This window comes from Elgaria multicarinata, chromosome 12 (genome assembly GCF_023053635.1).
Source record: "Elgaria multicarinata webbii isolate HBS135686 ecotype San Diego chromosome 12, rElgMul1.1.pri, whole genome shotgun sequence".
NCBI lineage: Eukaryota > Metazoa > Chordata > Lepidosauria > Squamata > Anguidae > Elgaria > Elgaria multicarinata.
This window is the reverse complement of record NC_086182.1, coordinates 26,033,722-26,050,004: the sequence shown is the minus strand read 5'-3', so window position 1 is coordinate 26,050,004 and position 16,283 is coordinate 26,033,722. Positions and strand designations below refer to the sequence as shown.

Sequence of the window (16,283 nt, the reverse complement as noted above, 5' to 3'; positions counted from 1 at the left end):
ATCATTTGAAAAGCCCTAAACAGCAGCCTGAATAGTCAAGGGAAACATCTTCCCATTGTCTTTATACGCAAACCACATGTCTGTAACCAGCACACACACTCCTCTGTGGCGGATGCTGGTCAACGGAGCAGATAATCTGGCACAGTCGGTAAAAAAAAAGAAAAGAGGAAGAAAAAAGTTGATTGAGTAAGGAGCCAAAAAATCCTCTCCTGCTAGTCAACTACTGGTCCTTAACAGGAAGCCGGTAATATAACTGGTCAAATGGGAAAATGGAATAGTGGCGGATAGGAAGGAGTCATTTTGTTTTCGGGCCAGCATTCAGACATTGGTCCCTAGTCTGGATAGATCAGCATTTTTTTATTATTATCATTTAGTAAATTATATATAATCCAACATGACTGCTGTGTGACAACAGCCCAGAATACACATAGCTGTCAGGAAACTGACAGGTCCACTTTTGTGAGCCAGGCCAGTGGCAGGGGAATGGGTGTGGGTGAGTTCCAAAGGAGCACTGATATGTGCAAGGCCTCACAGACAAAGACAGATGACTGAGGGGAATAAAACAATAACAGATAAAGGAGCACAAAGTATCTTCCTCGGCTGCTCCTGGGGGATGTCCTGGCTCATTGGGAGTGCTGGATGGCTTGCATGTGTGAAATCGACTGTCATAGGAATGAAACCACAAATGAAGACACACCAGTAGTGATGCCATGAGTGCCCGACTTGGTACAGGAGTTCAATGACCCCCCTGCGTTTGGCCACCTGGATTCAGTTGGGTGCTCCTTACATAAGTGCAGACCCCTGCCTGAGTGCACGTAAGACCCTGGGAACTGCTTAGCAGTTGCCCACCCATGCTCTGAAATCACGCACCTCCCCGTTCCTCCATTCACACCTTTATCTTTGTGCCAATGGGCCTATAAGGCTGCCATTGGCATGAAGGGAGGAAAGTGTGCAATTTATGGAGGCTCCTGCAAGAGCGCAATTTATGGAGGCTCCTGCAAGTGCGCAATTTATGGAGGCTCCTGCAAGTGCGCAATTTATGGAGGCTCCTGAAAGTGCGCAATGTATGGAGGCTCCTGAAAGTGCGCAATGTATGGAGGCTCCTGAAAGTGCGCAATTTATGGAGGCTCCTGAAAGTGCGCAATTTATGGAGGCTTCTGAAAGTGTACAATGTATGGAGGCTCCTGAAAGTGCGCAATTTATGGAGGCTTCTGAAAGTGCACAATGTATGGAGGCTCCTGAAAGCGCACAATTTATGGAGGCTCCTGAAAGTGCGCAATGTATGGAGGCTCCTGAAAGTGCGCATGTATGGAAGTTCCTGAAAGTGCGCAATTTATGGAGGCTCCTGAAAGTGCACAATGTATGGAGGCTCCTGAAAGTGTACAATGTATGGAGGCTCCTGAAAGTGTGCAATTTATGGAGGCTCCTGAAAGTGTGCAATGTATGGAGGCTCCTGAAAGTGTGCAATGTATGGAGGCTCCTGAAAGTGTGCAATTCCCCCCGTTGTGTCAATGGTGGCCATCACTGATGCAGGAAAGGGAAGTGTGCTATTTCAGCATGCAAGTGGGCAGCTGCTGAGCACTCACTGGGCCAAATGACTTTGGATTTCTATAAATTTGACCCTGCAGATTCTCTAGTGGACTAGCTTTTTCCAAGTCACATGGATTCTGCAGATTGTTTTATCACTTGGGGGATGTACTAACGCATAATAGGACAAGTGCACATTAGTCCAGGTGCGCATCTACACGGATGTGCTAATGCACATTAACTAGTGCACAAGTGCGAGTAGAAATAAATTCTGGTAAAAAAAAACAAATCCAATCCTGTCAAAGAGCAGAAGTCAGAACAAACAAGGCCTGACCATCCGTGAAACACAGACGGAGCAGATTTAACAAAATCCATACATCCCTTGTCAGATGATGGGATGTTCAGTGGCTGGTAAGTGCCAGTGAAGGCCGCGGCCTCAACAGACATTCCAAAGCAAGCGTTTTCCTGGGGCTGTTTTCCATCAGCCACAGAAGAAAGTTCACTTTCTTGCTCTCATATCTCTGTGACAGGTGGGCCAGGAGAGGAAGCTATGCTCATCCATCATCAAGATCACCTTTGCTGCTTCTCAGAAGATCAAGAGGAGAAAGCTACCAAATTCTTCATTCAGCATCCATCTCGTCTGTTTGTCCATCCTTTACTGCAGCAATCTGGGCAGGGATGATAGGGTGGTGGGGGGAAGGGGGATGGAATTGCAGTGGGCTCACAAAACGGTCCCGCTGGTTGCTTGTCACAGTTTGCAACGATCCATGTTAATAAAATATCCAAATCAAATACAACTCTCCAACCCTGTGACAAATTTCCTCAGGAGACCTTCATGCTGAACAAATTCCCCATCCCCACACATGAAGACACACAAGCTATGTCAGATTAAAAGCCAGGTTGTTCAGTCTTTTGAGGAACTCACACAGAGAAGGATCTCAGCTTTCAATTTTTCTTATTTGATGGGCTACTCTCTCTGGTCTTCATGCTTGCAAATGTCTAAAAACATGCAAGGAGTACTTGGGAGAAGCTCTAGGTTCAGGGACATACAGTCTGCACCATGCATGGCTATCCTCTCCTTCTTCCACCCATGATCCTCTGTCTATACATCCCTATTCACCTGTGTCTTTATTCTCTCCCTCCCCCCCTCCCCCAATACAACATTCCTTGTCAGAGAAACTCAAAATCCAGACTACTGGGCAGGGATATTCCCTTGCAAATGGATGACAGCCCTATTAATTGTGCTTCCTGGCATCTCACTCACCACACACGCTCCCTGCTTTCTGGGCAATGGTGATGTATCAAGGATTCCCCCTACAGCTGACAACTGTAACACAAGACTGTGCCAAGGAATCCTGGTGCATCAGACCTGGCACCAGCGTGCAGCAACCTTGGGGAGCTTCCAGGCCTCAGTTTAGGACGCGACCTCCCACTTTACCTTCAAACATCTTCCCGCTACTCTCAGCACTTCACTGAGTGCTGGGTCTTGAAGCCACCATTTTTATATCCACAGTGCCCTCAATGTTGCCTCACCTTGGGGCATTGTGGGAAATTATAGTGGTGGTCTAAGAACCTACTGAAATAGGAGGGAGACCCTCAGAGAGCACTTTGCCAAGAAAAGGAAAGGAAAGGAACCTCTCGTGCAAGCACTTGAGTCATTGCTGACTCCTGGAGGGACGCCTGCTTTCGCTGACGTTTTCTTGGCAGACTTTGTAGCGGGGTGGTTTGCCATTGCCTCCCCCAGTCGCGGTTCCCTTTCCCCCAGCTAGCTGAGTACTCATTTTACTGACCTCAGAAGGATGGAAGGCTGAGTCGACCTGAGCCAGCTGCCTGAGAACCAGCTTCCGCTGGGATCGAACTCAGGCCGTGGGGAGAGTTTCAGCTGCAGTAATTGCCACTTACCACTCTGCGCCAAAGGCCCTCTCAAATGTGGAGCTGGCCTATGGCACAGCCTATTTGGCACAGCCTTGGGCCTAGGCCCCATGTCAGAGGATGGGGGCCAAGAGTCCCTGGGCATCTACCGAAGGATGGCATGTGCCCTGCAAACAAACACACATGGAAAATGTTGGTTTGGAATGAAAGATCCAGATGTGAGTGTGTGTTTTCTGGAAAGTGCTGTGAGCAGAAACCAAGAAGAACGTGGTGAACCCAATCTCTTCTGCAAAATCTATGTGGATTCTCTCCATACTCCACAAATGGCATTTTCCCCACACATATGCTTCCACATCTATTCTTCTGTGTAAGAAATGTAGCCCACATCAGCAATAGGGGGGGAAATGTAGGTCACCACACCCATTGAGCAGGGGTGGGCAACTTGTAGGCCAAAATATCTGGATGGCCACAACTCCCATGATGCCTGGCTAGAGCTGATAGGAGTTGTAGGCCAAAATATCTAGAAGGCCACAAGTTGCCCTGCCATGGTCTATAATTAAGATAAAGGTATCCATTGTGGACACAATATTAGCTCGTTCCCGGCCCATGTAAAAATCGGCTAGTCAGAAGAAGCAAAGCATTATGGGTCCCAGAAACTGTTTTAGATTCATAAAGTATGATTCCCCAAGTAAAACCTTGGCTAATCTGACAGAGGGAAAACGTTGCTCTGTGGAGGTGGGCCATTTGGTTTGCCTTACTCATCTCTCTCTCTCTCTCTCTCTCTCTCTCTCTCTCTCTCTTTCTCCCTCTCTCTCTCGTATTCCTGTTTCCTTGCTAGCTGAAAGAGCATTTGGCTCCTTGCCCAACACCTGCACTGACACACTGACACACTTTCTCTCATGAACCTTGCCTGATGACTGCAGGCAGAGATTAACAAGCAGCTCTTGATGGGCTCTCCTTTAACCCCCTTCTCTTGGGCCTGGGTTCAAATAGAAAAGTCCACTGATGCCACTTCCCCTTAGAAACGGGAAGATCCATGTTGACCTTCTGCGCAGCTTACAAGGTTGCCCTCAGCCCTGAGCAAAGCCTTTGGGCAGCAGCACCACCTGAGGTCTCCAACCTGGTCCAGACAAAGATATGCTAGGAGGTTTTTGGAAAGTCATTTAAGAGGGAAGGTTTTTGGAAAGTCATTTAAGAGGGAAGGTTTTTGGAAAGTCATTTAAGAGGGAAGGTTTTTGGAAAGTCATTTAAGAAGGAAGATTATTGGAAAGTCATTTAAGAAGGAAGATTATTGGAAAGTCATTTAAGAAGGAATGTTATTGAAAAGTCATTTAAGAAGGAAAGTTATTGAAAAGTCATTTAAGAAGGAAGGTTATTGAAAAGTCATTTAAGAAGGAAGGTTATTGGAAAGTCATTTAAGAAGGAAGGTTTTTGGAAAGTCATTTAAGAGGGAAGGTTATTGAAAAGTCATTTAAGAGGGAAGGTTATTGGAAAGTCATTTAAGAAGGAAGATTATTGGAAAGTCATTTAAGAAGGAAGATTATTGGAAGTCATTTAAGAAGGAAGGTTATTGGAAAGTCATTTAAGAAGGAAGGTTATTGGAAAGTCATTTAAGAAGGAAGGTTATTGGAAAGTCATTTAAGAAGGAAGATTATTGGAAAGTCATTTAAGAAGGAAGATTATTGGAAAGTCATTTAAGAAGGAAGGTTATTGGAAAGTCATTTAAGAAGGAGGTGTGCTGCCGATAGGCAGAGCAGCAGACGGGATGTGGGCAGAGGGGAGAGATGATGAAGTAGGCAAAATATCCTGTTTGTGTGTCGCAACTGGCACCAGAAAAGGGTAAGACATGGGAAGTGAGGAAACCCACCCAGCCCAGACAACAACCTTGCTGCACACACCAATGCAGGCCCCTTGGGTTATTTGAAGGAAAGGCACTTTTAGCATACAAATTCTAACTGAATTGTAAACCAACAATTAAAATAAGTCTGCAATCCCAAGCATGCTTATTACTCCACCCAGTATGGGAGGGAAAGAAAGAAATGCAGAAAGGAAGAGAGACTGTCTCTTTTTAACCCACTGTTCTCCTGTGGTGTGTTCCCCAAATTTCCCATTCCAGAAGCACCATTTTTTTTCCTGCATTAGACAGCTGAAAGCACTTTATGATTTAACAGGCTGACTTTCCAGAGAGAAAGACTTAGCAGAAGAAGGCCCTTTCTAAACCATCCATTTTTCGAGGGATCATCCCTGGATCATCCCTGTGATGCACAGGGGATCCCGGGAGCAGGGAGGGATGATCCCTCCATTTCTCCAAGATAACCGAAACCTCAGTTATCCCAGTTTTACCTGCGGTCCTGGGATGATCCTGAGGACCGCAGGCAGTGTAGGCTCCTGTCCTGGCTTCTTCCCTCTTCCCCACATGTAGTGGGGGTCATCAGAGGGAAAGAGCCGGGATGGGGGGAGTCCAGGGCCATTGGGGGTGGGATGGGGAGCAGGGTCAAGCCTTTTCTTTTTTTACCTTAATTTTCATTAGAGCTCTTTCTCTTTTTTAAAAAAAATGGTGGCTCCATGGGCGCGATGCCCATGACGTTGCGCTGCCCATGTGCTGCTGACATGGCTGACATCATGAGTGAGAAAGCTTCTACACCTGAGTCAGGCACAAGCAGGCTCCTTTTTTCAGTGGTTGGGTGCAAGGGGGCGTCCAATCTGGAGGGCACCAGATTGAAGAAAGCTGGAGTGGGAGATTTTTTTTAAAAAAAACAACAACTAAAAAATCAAAGCATAAACTGATGTGATTCAAATTTGGTGGGACTAAGGCTCTTCTTAAGCGCTATCACTGTGCCAAAATTTATCTCTTTATCTTTAAAAATGAGGGGGCTGTAAGCATTTCTATTAATACCAGTTACCTGAATATTTCAAGGATAATTCAATGAGGCAGAGAGGTGGGAGGGGCTTTGAAATCAAGGCACAGAATTACCTCTACAAAGCTCCAGATCAGATTTTTGAGGCAGAGAAGACCCACTTTGCAAACCCCTAATACATTGTCCTGCTGTTATCCTAACAACAACCCTATAAGGTTGGGTCAGTAATATTATCTCCATATTGCAGATTTGGAGATTAGGCCTTAAGGCCACCTTGTGTATCCATGTCAGATGTGTGAGATGTTCCTGAGCTGTTGGTGCTTTTCTTTAGCAACACTATTTAAGAATGTCCAGGGCTGGCCCAAGACATTTTTCTGCCTGGGGCAAAGGACAAGATGGCGCCCCCTCCCATTCCATGTACAAAATCTGCCTGGACAGGCAGATGAACCTATCTTCAACACTAATGATGAGGCAATGTCCTCCACTGAACCTGAAGGCAACAGGCTAGCTTAAGGGGAGCAAAGGGCACAACTCTCTCCTTGAACACTTTGCTGCTGCCTCCCAGCATCTGCCACCTGAGGCAACTGCCTCACCCTGCTTAATGGTAGGGCCGGCCCTGGTCAAACCAATGGTCCATCATGTTCAGTATTGTTTACGGTGACTGGCAGTGGTTCTCCAGGGTTTCAGAAAAGGGTCTTTCCTAACCTTACCTGAAGATGCCAGGAATTGGACCTGGGACCCCCTGCATGCAAAACTTGCACGGACAGTCAGAACGAAGAGCTATGGAAGAGAATGAGCTCAGTAAGGTTGCATCCATCACCTGGTGCCATTTACTGGGAGGGGAACAAATCTTAGCAAGAACGTCCTGATGCCAAACGAGAATGAACAGCCGTGCTCTATCCCTAACTTGTTGACTGCAATTCCAAACTGCCTATCAATTAGCTTTTCCCTTCTCTCTTTTTAATGAAACAAGAGCTCTGGGTTTACATAACAGCCTTTTGGCAGGCAGATAAATTTCGCAGTATCATCAAGGGACCACAGATGGATGAGTTCAAGCAAGGCAGATGTCTTAGTTGATCCAGTGCCCTCACATTGGGGATTGAGGAATGAGCAGCTCAGTAATGCATGAAAAATGCAAACTGGGTATTATTTGAAAGATGGGATGAGGCCTTCATATGCTAGGAGCCAAACCTATCCTGAACGTAACTCCATAGACTTCCAAAGGATTCTGCCAGGAACTATGGGAGCCCGTCAAGTAAATGGGGCCAGCATGTTTCCTTTCTCACACTTGTAATCATAAATCAGGTATTGCCTGATCCAAAGAATATGGGAAACATCCCCATATTGATACAAGAGGAGAACCCATTCTCTCTTTTGTAGCTGTTTCTTATAACCGGCCCAGATGTGGGTCTCAAATTCAAGTGAGAACAAATAGACACAAGAAACCACGTTATGCTAATTTGGGGGGTTGCAGCCACATCAAAAAGATTTTTGGAAATTTAATCATAGAGTGGAGATTTCCGTATGGACAGCAGCAGGTGGGGAGGGGCCACAATCCCTATGGATATGACACACACACACACCATCCATGATAGAAAAGATGTCCCCATTGACCCCAGTGGGAGGTGTGTGTGTTTCTGTTGCAAAATGGGATGAGATGATTTCCATTAGGAACTCTGCTGGAGAGGCAAGGGTTAACCCTCCCCTTCCCACACACCACAATCACAATGGAAAATTGCCCCCCAACCCCATTCCAAGGATTAAATTGGGGGGGGAATCTTCCAATGTGACTGCAAGCCACACAATTAACACAACAAATAGTTAAGCCCTGTCATAGGGCGTCATCACAAGGGGGAAATCGCATTTGCTTACCGTCGCTTCTCTGCCAACACATTTGTCCCTCATTACTTCTTCTTTTGAAAGAGGAAGCAAACAATGTTCACGTGGCCCATTCAGTGGGCTGTTTTTATCATGCTACTTCTCCTGCACTCAGCAGGAGACAGCGGCAACCTCTGTCTTTAAAAAGAAGTTGGATTTACTGGGGTGTTTTTTTGTCACATGAAGGCTAGAAGGGGCAGGAGGCACACAGGAGGCAGACAACATTGTGAAAGGGACCTGCGAAAATCTGTGTGTGCCCAGTAATGAGCGTGCACTCATCTGATGGAGTTCAACGGCCTAGTTCTTACAAACTGCATACGAGATGGTAAACCATCCCTGGACAATACTGCCTCACATGACTGGGGAGTCATGTGACTGTAAGCTCCTGCACACAGCAAAATCCCCTCTGCATTAGATCTCAATGAGAAGGAATCTAGGCTTGCTTTCCCCCTGACATGTTAAGCAGTGTCATTTAAAGTCTGGAAGAACACTCATCCATGTGAGCCCTACTCTTCCAGGCTGAAGTGGTACGGCCCCATGCCCAAGATTACTTCTTCATCTGCTCTTTGTGAGAACTAGGACACTACTGCTCAAGTTGAATGGAAGGTCAGACCTACAGCGATCATGTTGTCTAAATTGCTTCAGACTTGCTGAGATCAATTTCCTGTGTTTCCAAAGCATCTTACTTTGGAAATACTTATGGAAGGGGGGATAAATTCAGAAGAAGAAGAAGAAGAAGAGGAGGAGGAGGAGGAGGAGGAGGAGGAGGAAGAGGAAGAGGAAGAGGAAGAAGAAGAAGAAGAAGAAGAAGAAGAAGAAGAAGAAGAAGAAGAAGAAGAAGAAGAAGAAGAAGAAACAAAAAAATGAGACAGGAGAGTTACTCATCTTCTCCAAGATAGAATTCCACAGAATGGGGAAGGAAAATGTAAGACAGGTTTGCTTTATTATATATTAAAACATATCATATTATGCTTTTTATTATCCCTTCAGCAGCCATGGGACTGCAGACCTCTATCTAGAGCTCCATCAGATGAGGGTTTTATTACACACTCATTACTGGGCACTCATGGGATTTTGTGGGTCCCTCTCATGACGTCATCTGAGTCCTGTGCACCTCCTGCCTCTTCTGGCCTTCTTTGCATGACAAAAAAACCCAACATCCCAGCAAGTCTGACTTATTTTTAAAGATGGAAGTTGCCCCTATCTCCCGCTGTGTGCAGGAGAAGCAGCAGGATCAAAACGGCCCACTGAATGGGCCACGTGCACTTTGTTTACTTCCTCTTTCAAAAGAGGAAGTAATGAGGGACAAATGCGGGGGCGGAGAAGCGACAGTAAACAAACGTGATTTTCCCCCTGTGTGATGACACTCCTAAATGTTAGTAATCCAAAACAATTATTTTCTCTTCACCCTGTGTGAATAATTTCTTGACAACCCAGTAAGTAAAATCACATTTGTCACACATTTGCATCCATTTGCATCCATTGTCACACTGCCGTGCAGCAGCAACTAAAGCATCATTCCGTTCCCACTTCAATGTTGGTGGAAAAGTTCCAGGTCTCATTTTCAGTAAGACAAGGGGTCTCATCCGCCGAGCCACCTCCTGCTCTAATGTCTACCATGTGAGGTTCCTGCAGTCCCACCCCATTGAGCAGCACAGTAGAAACAGCCAAACGTGGCCTGCTCCAGTCTGGTATCATGGGAAGGACTGGGTGGAGACAGGGGAAAGGCAGGATTCTGTCTTACGGCGGATTCGCATCTGCATTCAACACACCAAAGTCTGTAGCTCTTTCTAGGAGTTATATCTACATACAAGAGGGCTGGTGCCAGGAACATGCATAGAGGCACCACGCCACCAAAACAGATATTACGTCACTGCTTTTCAATGACCTCCCCTCACCCCTTCTTTTAGGCTCACATATGGAACTTGTTTGTTTGACTGATTCATTTCTAGCCTGCCTTTCTTCCAAGGAGCCCAAGGCAGTGTACATAACCCTCCTCTCCATTTTTATCCTCACAACAACCCTGTGGGGTAGGTTAGGCTGAGAGGCAGTGTCAGGCACAAGTCAACTCCCTTAACCTACCCGTACACTACGCTCAACTTCTAAGATCCTCCTCCAGGTGCCTACTCCGAGGGAAGCTCAGAGAACGGCAGCAAGGGAAAGGGCCTTTTTCAGTGGTGGCCCCTCAATTATGGAATGATCTCCCTGACGAGGATCGTCTGGCACCAGGTCAAGACATTTCTCTTCTCCCAGACATTCAACAGCACTTAAAAGCATATGCTGAGTTTTTTTAACTGACACCAGAATATTTGTTTTAAATGGATATTGCCTGTTTTTGTTTGTATTTTATGTTTTTTTATGGTTTAAAATTTTGTATATTTGTTTTTAATGTTCATTGTTTTTAACTTTTGTAAACTGCCCAGAGAACTTTGGCTATGGAGGGTATATAAATGTAATAAATAATAATAATAATAATAATAATAATAATAATAATAATAATTCCCAAACCTCATGCCTGAGTGAGGACTAGAACCTGGGCCTGCCCAGTCACAGCCCAACACTCTAACCACTACACCAAATTGCCTCTCACCCCACACTATCTCCCTTAAGTCTCAAGGACTTCTATGGTTTGCTCTCACCCAGCAAACCCAATGTTTATGCATGGGCTGTGGGGTGGCTATGGTGACTTTGACCTGTTTTATGCATGCAGGTAGTCATGCACGGTGTTCTGGTGACACATACAAACACACACGGTAATCATTGCTTTTGTGACTTGCTACATTCTTAGTCCACTTTTCGTCTATGAGCCTATAGCTGTATATCTAGGGTTAGGCTTTTCAGCATGTTGGGGAAAGGGAGGCATTTTATTTATTTTTTGGCCCTAGCTCTCCACCCACCCCAAAAACTTGAATTTGTGAATGCTAACAGCCAGTCATGTAGACTCGGATAAGAAAATATGTCTAGATAAAATCGACCCCTGAAAAATAAGAAAATCAGCAATGGTGGAAACGGAAAAGCAAAGGACGGACCATTTCGGGATATGGTTTAGCTGAAGCTATTGCAGTGTCAAAGGAGGAATGCTGACTGGATGAACGCAAATGCTTCCCATGAGCATCACTGGGATCACTGCCATGGATCAGAATAGCCAAAATCCTGCCTGAGCATGACAAGGGATTCTTCGAGGAAGTCTCAAGTCTATCACCTGTCTGAAGGCAGTCCAGCTGGAGAGAAAGCAGATGTCACTCACTCTCATGTGATGACAACTGCTGAGGGACACAGGGTGAAGCGGACAGTTGTAGTCCTATTGGGCAAGAAGCGATAGCACATGACCAATGACAGGGGATGCGTTGGTTGTCAGCATCATCTGCAGAGATGCTAAAGAGCAAAGGGACCACAGAGGGAGGAGCTAGGAACTGTCCAGTCCTCTTGTATCCTATTGAAGACGGCTAGTTTACCAGCAGGAAGTCAGGATGGATGCTGACTTTTCTGAAGCCATAACAGTTTGACTTTAAAAAAAAACACTAGGAACATCATTCTGTTCTCCATTAGATTGTGATGGATCCCGCCAAACAAAACATAAAAGAACCGCAAGGAAGGGAGTCACAAATCTTTCTAATTAGGGATAAGTCACAGGACTGTTTCTTTAAGGACAGGAGTCACGCCGCCAGATAAACTTCACTTGTTTACGTCAACTGTAAATAAACGTTCACATGAAAAATGACTTTGGGGAAACAAATCCCACTTCACACACAAGGCACGTGAGAGCTAATGGTTTCCAAAGGAAGAGAACTCACATGGGTGAGGAACATATTAATGGCTCTCAAGTTTCCTAGGCGCTTTGCAACAGAGGATTCTGCAACAGCTTCAGAAAAGACATTGCTGTCACATCCAGCTGTTTTGGAGAGTTCAGAAAGGAAGCCAATTCTTGGCGCAATTGAACAAATAAGAATGTAATGCAAGCCTTGTTGGATCAGGCCAAGGGTTCACCTAGCCTTGCCTCCTTTTTATAGCCCTTCCTTGGAAAGGGGGGAATCCTTCAGTAACTAGTATGCATAGATACACTATCCCTCAACATAGAAGCCCCATTGAGCTGTCATAGCTAATGTCACTGACCATTACCACATCTTGTGCCAGTGAATCCCATGAGTTCATTGCGTGAAAAGGCATTGTCTTCCTCTGTCCTGAACATTCTGCCTACTCATTTCACTGTATCACCCTGGAAGTCCTAGTAGTATGAGAATCGGGGAAATATATTTCCATCCCTGGGAAGTCTTGCCTCCCTGCGCCACCCCCAGTAAAAAAAAGAAGAAGTAAAAAAATAAAATAAAATCCTCAAGTTGCATTTACAGATGCATCCAGCAAACGTTCAGAGCCACAGATGATTGCTGCTCTGGGTCATGAAATGAAAGTCTGCTGCATCGAGTAATTGGCAGCCAAGAGCCAATAGGCAGGAAAAGGGAGGAAAGAGGGAGAAGCAGGATGAAAGGAGAAGGTTCGTGGCTCCGCCCTGCCCAAAGAGGTGCCCAGTGGCAAATTGCAGCTTCTTGCTGAAAATGCCTCCGCTTGAAGAATGTCTTTCCTCTGACCCATTTACTGGTCTCACTAAAAAGAAAAAGAAAAACTTGTGCCAACGGGCGCTTGTTTTTTTCCCCCTTGGCTTGCTGTTCCAAAGGAATTCCACGTATGCCAAGCACACGGCCCACGAGTTCCCCTCTTTGAGCTACCACTGAGCTATGGGAGGGGCCAGGGCTCAGCAAAAGAGCACATGCTTCGGATGCAGAAAATCCAAACTTCAGTTCCTGGCCGCTGCATTAAAACCCTCAAGGGGCAGGGAGAGACCCTGAAGAGTCACAGCCAGTCCTAGCAGGCAACCGGGTTCTAGGCTAAATGAAGCAGCTTCATAGGCGCCCTGCCTTTCTTTGGCAAATCACCCCCAAGCCCACACAACCGATTAGCAAAACCCATCCGCTGTCATTAGCCAGACATATTCTGAAGGCCTTTGTTGACGTGCCCTTGACGGCAGGTGCAGCCCAATCTTGTATGTTTATTTTGGAATAACTCCCCACTTCGTTCAATGGACGCCTTACTCCTAAGTAAGCCTCCATTGGATGCTGTAGTCTTAAAACTGCAGAAACTAAAACAAGGACAGGAGAGCCAATTCTACACACACACAGAGTGAGAGAGAGAAAGAGAGAGAGGAGAGAGAGAATGAGAATTATTATTACAGAGCCTCCTTCGATGAGGCCAACCAGCCTTATTGGCTGCCAGGTCCAAACTCCCCGGGTTCTGAAGTCACGAAGCCGGGTCGAACAAGCCCATCGACGGTCCGTGGAAAGGGGATCCCTTTGCGCGCCCGCTCTGCGCTCCTCTAGCGCTTGCGCCTTGGAGAGGGCTTGGGAGGAGGGCGGCCGAGAGGGGCGCCCCGCAGCCTTGCCCGGAGGGGACGCAAGGCGGCGGGGAAGAGAGGCAGGGGCAAGGCAGGGCGCCCAGGGCGCAAGGCGGCGGCAGCGACGTGCGGTGCCCTCCCGGCCTCGCCAAAGGCGCAGGACAGGAGGCGACATCTAAAGCGCTGAAGCCCCACGGCTGGCTGGCTGGCTGGCTGGCGAGCCGGCTCGCGCCCGCCCCCCGCCCGCCCGCCTGCCTACTTCCCTTCCTTCCAGCCCCCCGCGTCTCTGGAGGCACCCACCTGCTTGGTGAAGAGGATGGCCGTGTCCCAGTACTCGGGGTGCTTGTCGCTGCCCTTGTTCCACTTCTTCTGCCAGACGCAGAAATTCCGCAGGCTGAGCGCCGCGTTGCCCGTCACCTTGGGCCCTTTGTCGTCCTGCCCGATGACCATGAACTTGACCACGGCCAGGTTGATGGGGTTCTGGATGCTGGCGTGCCGGTAGAGGCGGGCCGCCGTGGCCATCAGGGTGAGCAGGTAGTGCTGCAGGTCGTCGCCGTGGAACTTGGCCATGGACTCGTCGGCCACCACCAGCGTCTCCACGTAGCGGGGGATGGAGACGAAGCGCTTGGCGCGGCCGCTCTTCTTGGGCGCCCCGGGCCGGCCCGTCTCGTTGGCGCGCGGGCTGGGCCGGCCGTCGGCCTGGCTGAACTTGTACTTCTCCAGCGCCTGCAGGATGGCCGGGTTCAGGCTGGAGCCCACGCCGCAGCGGGAGGTGGCGGCGTGGCCCGGCGCGCTCCGGCGCTGCAACAGGTGCTGGCCTTGGCTGTTGCGCCGCGCCCGGTCGCCGCTGGCGTTGCGCAAGGGGCTGATGAGGTACTCGCCCCCGCGGTAGCCGAACGCCCCCGTCAGCCCGCCGCACAGGCTCAAGGCGGCGAAGGAGTCCCGCTCCGAGTTGACGTCCCCGGAGTAGAAGCAGTGGCGCAGGTCGCCCTGCTGCTCGCCCCGGCCGGCCGCGTGGGCGCCCAGGTACTGCGTGGCGAAGGAGGGCGCCAGGAACTGCGCGTCCGGGGTCAGGTTCAAGTAGAAATCCTCGCGGAAGGCGCTGATCTGGAAGATCGCTCCTTGCTGCGGGGGATCCTCGGGGCCCCGCTGGAAATACTGGCGCCCGTTGAGGTCCGGGTCGAGGCGGAGCGGGGTGACCACCTCGGTCTCCAGGGGCGCGCAGAGCGCAGGCAGGAGGGCCAGGCAGAGCGCGAGGGAGCCCCGCGGCAGCGGCATGGCTGCGGCGATAGGGAGGGCAGGAGGGCGGAGAGAGGGAGCGAGCAGAGCCGGTGGGGCTGCCGGGGTCCGCTGCACATCCGCCACGCGGGAGAAAGGAACCCCGGGGCACTCCGGGGGAAATCCAGCTCCCCGACCCGGCGAGCCTTGCGCCTTTCGCCTTTCGCCTAGCCCCCGCTCCGGTTCCGAGCCCTGGTCTAGCTTAAGCAGGCATCCCCGCCGTGCCTTTCCCCCCCTCACGGTACCTGCCTTTTCCAAAAGGCATCGGGCTTGTTAGGGCCTTATATACATTGCTGTCATGTGCCAATTTTTTTTTTTAATAGATCCAGGGGTTTGTAACGAGAGTTTCTTTCTTTCTTTCTTTCTTTCTTTTTTTCTTTCCAAGGGGAGGTGCTGAAGAGTCTTATTGGGCTGCCCTCAACCACTTGCAGCGCTCTGAGTTGCTGCAAGGAGCTCTGTGCGGCGCCTTCTGCTCGCGTTTTAAAGAGCCAGCGCAAATTTGTTTGCAAACCCGCCCAAAATTTAGCTGACTTTTGCAATTGTTCCTTTTCCTTTTTGAATAGTGGGGTGGGTGGGGTGGAGAGACGCTCGGCAGCGGTGCTGCTGCGTCTGCTGTTCCTTTTCGTGCCTTCTTTGCAGACGCTTTGCCCCACGTCCCACTTTAGGGCATCGCTCTCGCTCTACCCCGCCCCCTCTTTCTCTAATTAAAGTTCCTGCGTTTCTCTGACTCCGCTGTTTTTTTTTCATAGGACTGTGTTTTGTTTGTGGCCAGATCTTTTGAGGTTTCCTGAACCCCAGGAAAGCGTTGACAAGCCAAAGGCTGCAGCCAAAAGGATGCTGTGTGTGTGTGTTTTAAGGGAAGGGAGGGAGGGAGGGGGAGAGAGAGAGAGAGAGGTTTGAACCCAGCCAAAAAATGCATAAGGCTGCATTATGTCTCCTTTCTCTTCATTAGTGTTCCCCTTATCATTTCCGACTTGGAAAGCTTTCCGTGTGCATTTCTGAGCACTCACTGTTACCGGTCCCTTGAAACTAAAACAAATAACTGTTCAGTTGTCCTCACAGATATTGTAACTCACAGATATTTCCTCCCCCGTTTACTTGAATGCCAGCTCATGTGTGAACACACATTGCAGCTTGGGGGCTGACTGAGGGCCTGCAGATACAGTTAAGAGCAGTGTGGTATAGTTCAGAGCAATAAGTTGGGCTGCTAAGATCTCCACTCAGCCAAAAAACCTCACCGTGTGTGAGCACTGCATGGCCCAGCCAGGAAAGACATACATCTCCCAGCCTCGCCCTCCTCACATGGTTGCCATGAAGATAATAAACAAGCTAACCCCATTGATGCTGGAGGAAACATAGAATGGAAATGAAAACTTTTCTCTCTAGTCATGGTATGACTTAAAATGTAATCAGTGCAATAAAACAATACAGTAACAGTGTAATCCTGTACATGTCTCCTCTCGTGCAAGCACTGAGTCATTACT

At 48.4% G+C, this 16,283-nt stretch overlaps 1 protein-coding gene across 1 annotated transcript in view; it reads right to left on the bottom strand.

The window, feature by feature from the left end:
• ADAMTS15 (ADAM metallopeptidase with thrombospondin type 1 motif 15) overlaps positions 1–14,799 on the bottom strand; it is a 41,180-nt gene extending 26,381 nt beyond the window's left edge. Inside the window, exon 1 of the mRNA XM_063139509.1 lies at positions 13,822–14,799. Coding sequence (XP_062995579.1) covers positions 13,822–14,799 — 978 coding nt within the window. The remainder of the gene's footprint in view (positions 1–13,821) is intronic.
• Positions 14,800–16,283: the final 1,484 nt, after the last annotated feature.